Raw genomic sequence first — 13,956 nt, 5'->3', positions numbered from 1 at the left:
AAAATTATTCAACTTATTTACAATCTCGCAGAGAAATATAACTAAGAAATGTACCTGTTTTCAACTGCTCAATAACATTTCCACGTTTAGGCCAAAAATTCTATTTGTCTTTGTGGCAGGACACTTCGCACAATCCGATCACACTCGTCGCAAGTTTTTTAAACGTTCGCGGAAGTTGTACCGTGCATATTGGCGCGACGATCGCAACGAAACTTTACCGACAGAGAGCGAATGATCATTTTTCCGTGTCGAGTGAACCTTCTAAGCAATTGCAACGTTGATGCGATTGCATTCGGGCTCGATTCGTATCGAGAGGATCTCGATTAAACTGCGGCAGGTTTCTCCGTGAAAACATTCAGCGCCGAAGTAAATGCATCGCCGAAACAACGAACTACGTCGAGTACGGTAGTGTTACGCAGAACGTATCGGAGCGTTTTCTCACTCGCATGTAACACGAGGATTAAAAAAAAAAAGTAGAGATTGCCTGGTGGAACAAAATAGAGACGTCCGTAGGGACTTAGCCATCTTGGAAAGATATGTCGTATTGGTCAAAACATCAACAATATAGTGTGTATTATTCGATACATGTTGCTAGCTTGCTTTAACTAAGGCTGACTACACCGTCTATCAACGGGACTGGAGGACGACACGGTGGCGTATCTGACACGCGGACGTAATCGCAGAAGAAGCACAGGCTTCGTCGAACGATGAATCGCACTGACGGATTGGTACAACGACGACGTGTGGTTAATAGTAGTAGCGGTAGCAGTCTGGGCCAGGATGGCTCGAACGATGTCGGCCACAACGACAAACTGTCGGGCCATGGGATGGACACAGATTCTTCCGTGCAGAAGGATCAAAACTCAAATCCCACGATCGATGACGATTCTGATAAGGAAACACGGTTAACGCTCATGGAGGAAGTGCTTTTGCTTGGCCTGAAGGACAAGGAGGTTTGTTGATAGTGTTGTCCTCTATTCTACATGGGATTCCTTTCATGTCACATCCTGTAAGATGTGCAAATGGCTTGTATTTAGATCTTGAAGAGTATATTCTGATGCAGGGTTATACATCATTCTGGAACGACTCTATAAGTTCCGGACTACGCGGTTGTATCCTGGCAGAACTTGGGTTCCGTGGTCGAGTAGAGTTAGAAAAGGCCGGTATGCGTAAGAAAGGGTTATTGGTGAGGAAACTTCTGTTGAAAAATGATGCACCTACAGGGGATGTTTTGTTGGACGAAGCCCTCAAACATTTAAAGGAAACTGACCCACCAGAAACCGTTCCTAGCTGGATCGAATATCTCAGTGGTTAGTTTATCTTTCTCTAGCATCAAAATATTTACCAGATTGTTTCACTTTCAATGTTGTTTTTACTTTGTTCAGGAGAAACATGGAACCCGCTCAAATTAAGATACCAACTGAAGAACGTTAGAGAAAGATTAGCAAAGAATCTTGTGGAAAAGGGAGTCTTAACCACGGAAAAACAGAATTTCTTACTCTTTGATATGACAACTCATCCTCTTACCGATAACCTTGCCAAAAGCCGTCTTGTAAAAAAGGTATGTTAAACAAAAATTTACAAAAAGGATTTTACCATTTTTTTTTAAATATTCTGAATTCTCTAAAAACCCAAAAATTATATGTGTAAATTCGATAGTTGAAATTTCCATTATGGTCAAAACTACGGATATATCTTATCTCATTTTATTTATATGTATGCCGCGATTAGATTATCGAGTTCCATAGGTTTTCAAATTTTTAGTAGTATGCGAGAACTCGATGGGACGAATCGAGATTAGGTCAAGTTGGGTTAGGTCGAACTCCCGAAGAAGTCGGGGGTTCCCGAAAATTTTTTAGACTTTTGAAAAGAATTCGTGATGGAGAACATTCTAGTTTTCGTAAAATTATTGAAAACACGGATTTTAAGAATCATGCGACCTGATGTAAACAAACGTGTGACTGCACACTTACAAGGAACCATCGCGAACGGTCCGGCTTCGATTTTGATGAAACTTTGTACACTTATAAAGCAGCCAAAAATAATCCAGGAAAAAATTATTTTCGGTTGCGGGGGCCAATTAAAATCATTTTCGGTCAATACATATACCCACGAAATCCTACGCACTTTCGAGAAAAAAATTCCTAATCGAAAATGTAATTTATGGCCAGAAATGTTGTCCGAAAATTTCGTGCGTATCTTTACAACGTCATAACTTTTGAACGAATTGGAGGATTTTAATTTTCAAAAATGCAAACGACGCGTATTTTAATCAAGAATACGTAGAAACTCCAAAAATATGCAAAAAGTTGATCCTTGACCCCGCAAAATGAGAAAAACCCCATAAAAATGGTCCAATCTTCAAACAGCCATAATTCCTACAATAGTGAATATATTTCAATGAAACTTTTTTCTGAAGTAGAGCTCGTAGGTATCTACAAAAAAGTACTAAACAAAATTTCCGTAGGACGTCGAACAAATTTGTTAAAAATGAAAAACGAATTTTTACGAATAATTGACAAGTGCCTAAATTTTTCGGCGAAAAAAAATTTCAAATCGTTTTAAAAAAATTATTTTTAACTAGGGAGATTAATTACAATCATTTTTGGTGAATAGGCATACCCTCGAAATCCTAACCATTTTCGAGAAAAAAATTCCTCATCGAAAATATAATTTCAGGCTAGAAAAGTCACTCTTTGGAACGTCATAACTTTTGAATGGATTGAAGGATTTTAATGTTTCGCGCGGCAAACAACGTGTATTTAGATGAAGAATATGTAAAAATTGCAAAAATATGGAAAAAGTTGATCCTTGACCCCGCAAAATGAGAAAACCCCCATAAAAATGGTCCAATCTTCAAACAGCCATAATTCCTACAATAATGAATATATTTCAATGAAACTTTTTTCTGAAGTAGAGCTCATAGGTACCTACAAAAAAGTATTGGCCAACTTTTTTGTAGAGCGTCAAACAAAATTATTAAAAATGAAAAACGAATTTTTAAGAAAAATCGAAGCCGGTCCGTTCGCGATGGTTCCTTGTTAGTACTTGGGCATTGTGCATTTTTGGGAACCCCGATTCTTTCGAAATTTTTGTGTTCCCGACCCGATTTATTTGTCAGAAGCACTTATTTTGAATACGTCAGATATTTAAATATTTTTAATGCGAAATAATAGGTAAAATTAAAAATTTTTTTACTCACAGATTCAGGAAGCTGTATTAACACGCTGGGTTAACGATGCTGGTCGTATGGATAGGCGAACGTTAGCATTAGTAATATTAGCTCATGCGGCCGATGTATTAGAAAACGCATTCGCGCCACTTTCCGACGACGATTACGAGGTAGCAATGCGACGGGTACGAACTTTACTAGATCTTGACTTTGAGGCAGAGGCTGCTAAACCTAATGTAAATCCGGTACTTTGGGCCGTGTTCGCAGCATTCACCAAGTAACAGACCTTTTATAAATTACGAGTGTATAAAGCAAATACTGGGTACTAGCGTGAATACTTGGGACTATAAATTTTTGCATGAACTTTAGTTGCAATCTGAAATTGAATAGCTACTATCATTGTTAACGATCATACAATTCAGACCAAATACCTTTGAGCCCGACTGTGTAAAGCAGACTTAGAATAATTAGTAACTCCCGTTATTGTTATTTAATACATTTGATAGCTGAATTATAAATATTCGTATTTAAATATTACAAAAGTAACAAAAATTAATAGTGTGAATGATTACTTCGAGTGCGGGGTAGTGCCATTGTCAGTTAAGGAATGAAAGATTGCACCGTGCTGAGTTTCTGTCCCATAATCGTCTCAGTATCTATCGTGTCTGCACATGGACTGCAAATATGTTTATAGACACAGTATTTATGTGGCGGGGCATTTAATGTCGGATTAAATGTCACATTCCTGCGAGTGTCTGAATGTGGAAGCGATGAAAGTAATTCTTTGCACTGTTGCGACAATGACGACGAATTTTTACTATTTCTTTAGATATACCCCCTTTGTACCAAACTGGATCGTACTAGGTTACTCGCAAAAAACTACTTTTTATGGAAATGTTACATAGCTTCAGCTGGTGGCAGTAAAGTACTCGGATGTCGAAAAATATAATTATTTTATAAACATCGTTTCTATCATATGTTTAACTCTCTTGATGAAGTCTTTAGTTAATCGCGAATGTGTAGATACAGATACGTTTTCGATTGCATTCTGTTATCAACTTCTCCCCGTATATGTTTATTAACATTGTATGATGTGATGTGTAAGTTGAAAAAATATGCAAACTTCGGATTTGACTGTTATAAATAACATTTTGGACAACAAAAACCACAACGCCATTAAAAACGGATCCTGAGTTTCCAAGGTTATTCTTTCTCGTGCAATATATTGAAAAGAGTAAGTAATATATTCAATTTCTTTTTTTTAGTTTTTGTTAAATTCTCAAGTACGTATAGGGTGATCAAGAAATATTTAATCTTTTTTAATCTTTACAGTCGCACGATGTAACTTAATTATTGTTTTTAAATTGAACACTTTTTAATACGATTCGAACTGTAAAACGTGTAATTGTCTGTATAAAATATATTTTAAAATAATCACAAATCGCGCCATTGCCTAAGAATCGACGAGTTAGTCATATTTATTTGATAGTGGCATTTTTCAACATTATAAAGTACTTTGGTTTTAATAACGAATGTCATTTTTCATACCCAAATTGAAAGAGAGAACGAAAAAATTATGTATAGTTGTGTACCTATCGATACTATATAAATTGGAGATTCTATATTTTTAGTAATAGAATTTTAATTATTAGTTTAATTAACCAACTGGTATAGCATTTCTTAATTTAACTTAATATCTAATCTTAAATATCTTTATGCGATTATATATTTCTTGAGACATCTCGTATCAATCGCATAGAATTACGTTTCGTAACACGAAGATATTTTAGTTAGTATTACTTGTAATGTTGAGGGAATTCGTGTGTAAGTTTGTATAATATATAAAATTATTTCTTCTTCTTAAATTCTTGTGTATCAGAAAATGGTAAATTTATTTTTGTCTATATATCACTTGAAAATAAACAAGAGATAAAGAAATAGGTATTCTGAAGTCCCTTACTATTGCTGCCTTAGTATTATGAGATTATTGTTATTTCATTATGTTCGTACTACAGTAACGAAGTACTATTATATCGTACCTAAAGTAATATAAAGATTTACCCGGAAGAAGTTTAAAAAGCATCAGCTATTGTTAAATTTCTTATAATGTGACGAATAATTAATAAACATAATAATTTTATACACATTATTGAAAAGTTTATAAAAAGGAACAGTATAAAGAAAAATTGTCCTAACAGCTTGCTGGACAAGCATATTTCATGAATATTAAATTAGCACTTTAGTACTTATTATGATATTACCAATAGCTAATAATGCTTCCATGAATAAGAATTTATTTTATTCATAAAAATTGTATATTAATCTATAGACACTGAGTAGATTTCTTTAAAATTCTTTTTAATTTTCGAAAAGATGCTACAATGAAATATTTAAATTATATAACAGTAATTAAAAAAGTATTTCGAGTTTAGTCAGTATTTTAATTTCGTATAATAATATATTTAAATTGGACATATTAAAATATAAATTAAAACTCATAAACTCCTGAAAGTATTAATTATGGTGGTTATAATTTAAAAATTTGTATTAATTTTTAATAATATTGTGAAGAAATGGACATAAAAAAAAAAAAGAAAAAATACATCTGTTTAATTCATTTTCTTTGCATATTATTGATCATATGCTGGACACGATAAGAACGATATTTTTATCATTACCGTACTGTACGTAAAACAGGTAATATTTCAACCGAGATATATTTATGTGATAGTTAATAAGTTATGGTTTGAATAAAGGAAGTTTAGGTTTTTGGAGATGTTTATTTTACATTTGTGTGTAACCTTTTACACTGTTATATTTACAGTTAAACCATCTCATTCGGGAACATAATTTACAATACGAAAATTCTGTTCTTAAGTGTATCACATATACATATAACATATAAAAATAAAAAATGCATTAGTTGTAGAAATTTATAAAAAATATCTCGGAAAATATTCCATCTTATTTCAATACACGTTAACATTGGTATTAACACAAATAATGATTTATGAAAATGTATAGAAGTTAAAAATAGTACATTTTATTCCTAAAAATTGATTTATTATTTATCATTCCAAATCGAAAGGATTTTACACGCTAATGAAAATGAGATGAGCTACTGTTGAACGAGAATTTGTTACATGCTTTGTTGCAAAACCATTCGCGATCGCTTTACATTACCTGTTTTACAACTGTTCACGTTGCTACCAAATCTTAACGAATTTAATGTTTCATTGTAACACTCGTCCAAAGGTGAAATATTTAGTAACATTAATGTTTTCGAATTACCACCCAGAGACGGCATTAGCAAATGAGTAAGTTTCGAATTTCTGTAAGGTATATGTTCTTGTTTTTTCAGAAGAGCTAGAATAACGTTGCTTAAATTCGCCAGTGATTTGTTAATATTTTTTGTCTCGGTCGTTCGTACCGATTCCTCGCTCTTCAATCTCTCAGAACCCGCCAAGTCTATTAAATTTAGGTTCCCTATCGAAACTTCATTTCTCGTTTTATGTGTTCCGATAAGTTTTATTCTCGCGACCGAATGTGATCTTGATGATCTAGAAATAATATAATCTCACTTACATAGTCCGGATACTCCACTGCTCATAAATTTATCGATCACTTTTACATAATTGGTAAAAGCAAAGGATATATTTACCGTTCGTTCGATTGAGTGGCTGCAACTGCTCTGTTATGTTGCGCAATCAAAAGATACTGATGCAATTCTTCGGGGCTACGTATTTCCTGTACTTTTAGGTTGCTCACGTATAAATCTTGCCCTTTACTGTCGGTCATTCGGATCTCGTGCGTTTTCGCTTGAGAATCAAGTAAATCAACAATAAGCTCGTTATAAATCTCAAGGAAACTCGCTTTTATTTGGAACTCCCACCCAAGCAATTTATACTGCATCATTTCTTTAAATATGTGCCGTACCTAATCGAGCAAGTGAAAGAAAAATATTTTTTTAAACTGGTTAAATACAGTAGTGCCCACATAAGCGAACATCGAGCGTGTCGAGCGTAACTTGACGCTGGTCGTTATCGGTATACTAATTGTATCTCACTTATCCTCTTTCCTTATCTCCGATTTCTGAGAAGGAACCATGTTTATACAAACGAGCTCAGTTATTTATGTGGGCTCTACTGTACACTCTTCCAGAAATTCTACTAAACAAACTGGTACATACTGTCCTAGGTATCATGCCCTCTGTATCGATACCAGGCAAACCTTCCATTGTATACGTTTTACCAGAACCAGTCTGACCATACGCGAATACACAAACATTATAACCTTCTAAGGCAGATTGAACTAAGAGAGCTAACTCCTCGAAGACATCTTGTTGACTAGTGTCGGGTGGAAAAACTTTATCGAAGGAGAATTCCTGCCGCGTTGTTCTAATCTTTCCGCTACAACTAATCGTATCGGATTCGTTCATTTTACTCAACTCGATAGTGCACTCGTCTACGAAGTTCATAATGCATGTTCTGTGAACAGTGCAAACGATTGAAAATTTGTCAATCTATTTCTATGCTGCTTAAATATACATACCTTTTTCCTTTTTCGCGCGGAGTTCTAGGACGCACTCTGCAGAATACACGAATATTTCCCTTCGCTTCTTGTAACGCATTGTGTAAAACTCTACGATCCATGTCCATTGTATGAATTAGAGATTGTAAGTCACTTTTTATCGTATTCAATTCTTCGTTACTTTTCTTTTGTATCTCCAGATCTGTTTGTAAATCTTTTACTTCGGACGTATGGTTCAGTAGGAGAGTTTCTTGAGAAATACATTTCGCTTCAAATTCCTTTAACGATTCAGAAACAATTTCAAATGATTTTTCTGTTTCTTTTAGACGTTTGCTTAAATCATCTCTTTGTTTTTGTACGATCGCCATCTCCGCTTTCAGTTCTTCGAGTTCATTGCTTAACTCTTTATTTAAATTTTCATACTCGAATGCAGTCGATTTGTACAAATTTGCATTTGCTTCCGAAGTATTTACTTGATTCTGAAGATCGTTCAATTTTAATTCGGTTTCTTTATACTTTTGTCGCAGATCGAGTAACTCATTGGTTGTGTGAGCCAAACGACCTTTCAAGTCCCACTTGCAAAATTTAACCGCGCCAGTATTTTGGATTTTTTTAACCGTTGAAAGTTGAGTAGTTCTACAGACATTATTGCTCGTCGATGTAGTAGCATTTTGTTGTACAATCATCGACTTAACAGCAGGCTTAATAAACGCCTTTTTAACTTCCATACGTACATTAGCATTTCTAGCTGGCCTCTTTATAGCTCTGGTGTTAATCGACGACAATGTTTTCGATCTCCTTACGTTATGCTTCGGCAAAGGTTTATTTTCTTTTGTATTTTTTGAATTAAGGTTCAATACGCTTTCTGCCTTGTTTACAACTTCAGACAGGCTGTTCGTACTCGTTAAGTGCAGATTATTTTGATCTTTTAATGCTTCCCGTGTATTCATTTTCATGCTAAAATCTGTCCCACTATTAAGTGAGTTTGTTAAAATGATTTTTGGTTTTGGTATACGCGATTCCATCTGTGAAATACTTTTATATAGATCGACGAATATTAAACGTAAGCGAGTCGCGTGCTTCTAAAATAATTAATCAAACCAACAACACACACGTCTATAGATACATTCTTTTAATCAAACGAATCCCCATTCCTCTTCCACTATGCATGCACTTGGAAATCGTTGACTATCTTCGAAATATTTGGTTCGATGATCAAATATTAAGTAAAACTCGTTAATTACAACTAAAGATTTTGTTTACTTATAATCGATCTCTACAAAACTTGAAAATGTGTGTTGTTCGTGAACAGAAATGTGTATACGAACGACAGTGACAGCAATCTAATAAAACAAACCTCTTCGATTATAATAAACAAACAAATTCCTCGTAGTCACCTACACCGACCGTTTACTAATACAATTCTTTATCATTAAATTACCCAATATTTTCATAAGAATAAAACTTTTATACTATTTTAAGGAAAAGGAAACACAATCATCTTCTTTAGTAGTAATCAAACGACGGTTAAAAATCAACCACTGGCTATGTTGCCATGTGACCAGTTTCTTCGCGCTTGCGCATTATAGAGGACATTAAATTAAACATGTGGACTAGGAAATTTTATTGAGAACGTTTTGAAGAAACAAGACATTTTAAATCCAACTACGTTACTGTTTTCGTTATCCCCTGATTACGAAAAATTCAGTTCATCCGGCAACAAAGCCACAACAGGTTATTCGCGCGAATTATCTTTTAAATTTTCCCGCGGTTGTAACCGGCGTAGTGCGCGCGCACCTCAGCCATCACTCGCCAAATTGTGCGACTAGTTCAATTTAAGTCCCGAAGAATGAAGCGTTTTTCTATTGTTGGAAGCTGTGGTTATTAATAATAAGTTGTGTTAACGATTTTACGATGGCGATTAAACGAAGAGTAGTTTTTTGTGAGACGATTGAACGAAGAGTGTACAACTAGCACGCGAGAAGTCAGTGCATTACTCCTGCTATAGTTGGAGGTACACAAAACTATTGTAACTCAATTATAAAAATAACATTTATAATTATTAAGTGCTACACCATATATGTATGTACAATCAATTATATACATTGAATACATAGAAGTTGAAATATAATACAAGGAGCAAATAGACATGTACAAAGTACATACAATAGCACATAGAAGTATTTTTGTATTTTAACATGTATTGGAACATTGGCACGTTCCAGCCAAAGTAGTTTGAATAAGTCCATATTGTCCAGTAATCATCCAATTTTCATCTTTCTTAAATAGTTCCTCTCCCATACCGGATGGTAAACCAACGCAAACATCTGATTTCACCGTTCTCAGACTAAGAACGTGCGTTGGTTGAAAACCTCTCAATGATTTACTAAATTCTGTTGTATATTCCCAATTTATATCCCCTACTAATTTCCTATAGTTTAAATCACCTTTAAATATTGCTAATTTAGCTTCCGATAGTTTTGCATATAACGCTTTGTCATGCTCTTTCATAGCTGCAAAATCATAAGGTCCGGTCCAATAGGATTCTTCCTAAATAATACGTAGATAGAGAATTAATATTACGTTATAATTATTTTACTAAAATTATGCAAAATGGAATATATGTTCTACCTCGATGATCCATGTATTATTCTTTAAATGAGCGGAAGCTAATTTAGCTAATTCTTGTAGGTCTTTATTTGGCGAATTGTTCATATAAAGTAGAGTCCAATAGAAATCGTCTTTTGTAGTATCGCTGACATACCACGGATAAAGTTTTACGTAAAATCTTATTTTTCCAGCTAGTTTACAAGCGATCAGAAATACTGCTAGACATACATCGGTGAATAGTTCGTATCCTGCATTGTCGAATACCATGTCTATGATATTTGTATCGCTTTCTTTTTTCCTTAGGAAATTCCACACAAATTCTGATCGATCTACAAGAATATCTTTACGTATCGACTGTAAAGTTTCTATAGGGTTACTAGTCGTGCTAACTTCCGCACCTGCGCTTAGCGACAAGTCGCATCTATAGAAAATATAACCCGGTTACTTTGTTAATAAAATTATCCAGAGAGATATTAAAAATTAAACATACTTGTTGCCCCAAAGATTTAGTTGAAGAAACTTAAGAAGTTCTTCTTTAGTTTCAACCTCCGATAAAGATTCTGCTCTTTGTACGTGTTTCATCGTATAAGTACAAAGCGCATTTATGCTACTCAGTGAATTAGTAAATGCACTTTGTTTCTGTTGTCTAAAAGGATCATAGTCGCGTAAATACTTCCTAAAAATAAAACAATTTATATCTGAATAATTTAATATATGCTTATTACTTTTTAAACGGTTTGTTAAATGGTTTCTAGAACATACTTAAGAGCAATCTCTTGCGCAAGCGCCCGATACATATAACATTCGCAATATAACCACTCTGTATTAAACCATGTCGGCGTACCACCTTCTATGTCGGTTCTTTTCATTAAATATTTATTCCATTCTTCAGCGTCATTACTACTTACAGGTAACAATTGTAGGGGCTTTAAAGTTTTGTTTGTAACTATTTCATTTTTTAATTTACTAATAAACCCTACCAATTGCTTAATTTCTTCCGTGGCATTCTGAAGCATTTAAAAATGATAGATATCAGGCATATTTTGATACAAATTCTATATTATTAAAGAAATGATTGTCTTGAAGCGTGCATTATACCTCCCCAAATTTTTGTGCAATGTTTTCCTTATCACGACTGATGGTATCGATTATTTTAGTTAAAATTATTGGTAATCTGTCTTTGAGAGTTATGTAAGCGAAACTCCTATAAAAAGACTAGTTTCAGAAATGGTAATAAATGAATATTAAATATTTCACAATGACTTTCAGTTGTGTTATTGTATGTAATAAATATTATTACGTACTTCGTTTGTGATTTCTAGGTTAAATACAGATAATAATTGTTTACCGTTTATAGATCCCTGACAAATGCACCCCGAAAGGTGTTTGTATATCCCGAAGGCCAACAATGTCTACCAAATCTGATTTTTCGGACATGGTTTCACTATCTAAATTCGTTTCTACGGCTAGACAATAGATCGCGATCAACCGTACATATACAATTAATCTTGAAACGAATAGATAGTGTTTTATATTTGCTTTTGGTTTAGCTTATGTAACAGAATGTAGATTCTACTATTTGCTATGTCGTTTTTCTGTTGAACCTGATAATAGTATCGTTTATTTTTTGGAATAATGTACGACTACGGCGAGCAAACGGTGAATGGGGTATTTACTGATTGCAACCACGTGTGATGCGCGTGCGTGCGTGATCTATCAGCTGTTATTAAACTGTAACATATATATACAATTTACGCGCGTAAAGCGCGCGAAACTGTCATTCAAAAGATGATAGATTTGCGAGAGAAAAATAAATTAAATAGATACTATAACTAAATAAATTTTTGGGGATCCTATGGATTAGATGGAAAAGGAATTAAATTTTAATACTTTGAAGTAAATAAAGAAGAATGTTATAACACCAGTGAGAAGTAATTTTAGATTTGTTTTCACTTCGATATCAATAGATAGTAGTCGAGAGGAATTTTATTTAGTTTACACGTGGATTTACATTTCAAATTCTTCTATTAACGACTTAAGTTGCATTAGCGTCAGCTGTTCCGGCAATTTAGTCGAACTTCCGTCGACTGATACTGAATTCACTGGTGAGGGGACGCGAATTATTTCGTCTTCTTGCTTTCACCGTGGTTTTTATTCACACCCTCGAAAACAAACTAGAGCGATAATTCAACTACAGGTGTTTCAGACTTTATTAAATTCGATGTTAAGGAGCGTCGCTGGGGTAGTTGCACTCGCGTTCCAAGCACTATTTAGACGCATTTCCACTGGTTTTATAACTTCGTGGAAAGCATCCCTAATTTATTTACGACTTTGATTATTTTTAGACTTTGCAAACTTACCAACTTTTTCAATTACTCTTAATTTGAAACTTTGAGCTAGCCATTCTAAAATTTTCAATGGTTGATTAAGTCTGGGTTTTGTGGATATATTTATTATATATTTAACTATATTTACGAATTTTTGCGATGCATAATATCTATTGATTACAAAGTTTTTGTTGACCAAAAAAAAAAAATTTTAAATCGTTCTGGGAAAATTATTCTCGGTTACAGGGGTTAATTATAATCATTTTTTGTGGATAGACATACCATCGAAATTCTAACCATTTTCGAGAAAAAAATTCCAAAAGTGGACAAATTTTCGGCAAAATTAAAAAATTTCAAATCGTTCTGAAAAAAATATTTTTGGTTACAGGGGTTAATTATAATCATTTTTGGTGAACAGACATATCCTCGAAATTCCAACCATTTTCGAGAAAAAAATTCCAAAAGTGGACAAATTTTCGGCAAAATTAAAAAATTTCAAATCGTTCTGAAAAAAATATTTTTGGTTACAGGGGTTAATTATAATCATTTTTGGTGAACAGACATATCCTCGAAATTCCAACCATTTTCGAGAAAAAAATTCCAAAAGTGGACAAATTTTCGGCAAAATTAAAAAATTTCAAATCGTTCTGAAAAAAATATTTTTGGTTACAGGGGTTAATTATAATCATTTTTGGTGGACAGACATACCCTCGAAATTCTAACCATTTTCGAGAAAAAAATTCCATAAGTGGACAAATTTTCGGCAAAATTAAAAAATTTTCAATCATTCTGAAAAAATTATTTTCCGTTGCAGAGGTCAATTATAATCATTTTTGGTGGATAGACATACCCTCGAAATTCTAACCATTTTCGAGAAAAAAATTCCATAAGTGGACAAATTTTCGGCAAAATTAAAAAATTTCAAATCGTTCTGAAAAAAATATTTTTGGCTACAGGGGTTAATTATAATCATTTTTGGTGAATAGACATACCCTCGAAATTCCAACCATTTTCGAGAAAAAAATTCCATAAGTGGACAAATTTTCGGCAAAATTAAAAAATTTCAAATCGTTCTGAAAAAAATATTTTTGGTTACAGGGGTTAATTTTAATCATTTTTGGTGGGTAGACATACCCTCGAAATTCTGCACATTTTCGAGAAAAAAAATCAATAGGGGCGAATCTTTAATAATAATTTTTTATTTTGTGCTTCTAAAATCTCTTATGTTAGGAAGTTAATTACTCGACTAATGTTACGAACGTTCGAAAGAAGAATTAGTTTAAACGCCTAGGTCTCGATAAGTTTGTATAGTAATTG

The 13,956-nt window shown here is 33.6% G+C and overlaps 3 protein-coding genes across 4 annotated transcripts; 1 reads left to right on the top strand and 2 right to left on the bottom strand.

Annotated features, from left to right (window-relative positions):
* Window positions 1-308: 308 nt before the first annotated feature.
* LOC122402833 (Golgi phosphoprotein 3 homolog sauron) lies at window positions 309-4,110 on the top strand. Of its 2 annotated transcripts, XM_043405956.1 has the most exons (5): window positions 309-794; window positions 852-953; window positions 1,064-1,310; window positions 1,386-1,561; window positions 3,205-4,110. In XM_043405956.1, the coding sequence occupies exons 1-5, from the start codon at window positions 708-710 to the stop codon at window positions 3,451-3,453; spliced, it is 861 nt and encodes a 286-aa protein (XP_043261891.1). In that variant the 5' UTR covers window positions 309-707; the 3' UTR covers window positions 3,454-4,110. The 2 variants fall into 2 exon arrangements, with proteins under 2 accessions (XP_043261891.1, XP_043261890.1); XM_043405955.1 differs by having other exon boundaries at window positions 309-953.
* A 2,201-nt stretch (window positions 4,111-6,311) lies between these two features.
* LOC122402850 (protein claret segregational-like) lies at window positions 6,312-9,121 on the bottom strand. Its single transcript, XM_043405991.1, has 5 exons — window positions 9,060-9,121; window positions 7,724-8,727; window positions 7,362-7,659; window positions 6,834-7,108; window positions 6,312-6,732 (listed from the first exon to the last, which is right to left on the bottom strand). Exons 2-5 carry the CDS (start codon window positions 8,725-8,727, stop codon window positions 6,312-6,314), a joined length of 1,998 nt encoding a protein of 665 aa, XP_043261926.1. The 5' UTR covers window positions 9,060-9,121.
* A 647-nt stretch (window positions 9,122-9,768) lies between these two features.
* Window positions 9,769-11,983, bottom strand: LOC122402832 (damage-control phosphatase ARMT1-like). The gene is made up of 6 exons (XM_043405954.1): window positions 11,661-11,983; window positions 11,411-11,516; window positions 11,075-11,319; window positions 10,803-10,988; window positions 10,334-10,733; window positions 9,769-10,252 (listed from the first exon to the last, which is right to left on the bottom strand). The coding sequence occupies exons 1-6, from the start codon at window positions 11,747-11,749 to the stop codon at window positions 9,896-9,898; spliced, it is 1,383 nt and encodes a 460-aa protein (XP_043261889.1). The 5' UTR covers window positions 11,750-11,983; the 3' UTR covers window positions 9,769-9,895.
* Between the last annotated feature and the right edge of the window lie 1,973 nt (window positions 11,984-13,956).

Source organism: Colletes gigas, unplaced genomic scaffold (genome assembly GCF_013123115.1).
Source record: "Colletes gigas isolate AHSC1104 unplaced genomic scaffold, ASM1312311v1 Colletes_gigas_Sc00040, whole genome shotgun sequence".
NCBI lineage: Eukaryota > Metazoa > Arthropoda > Insecta > Hymenoptera > Colletidae > Colletes > Colletes gigas.
The sequence above is the reverse complement of the archived record's forward strand: the minus strand, read 5'-3'. Positions and strand labels throughout refer to the sequence as shown.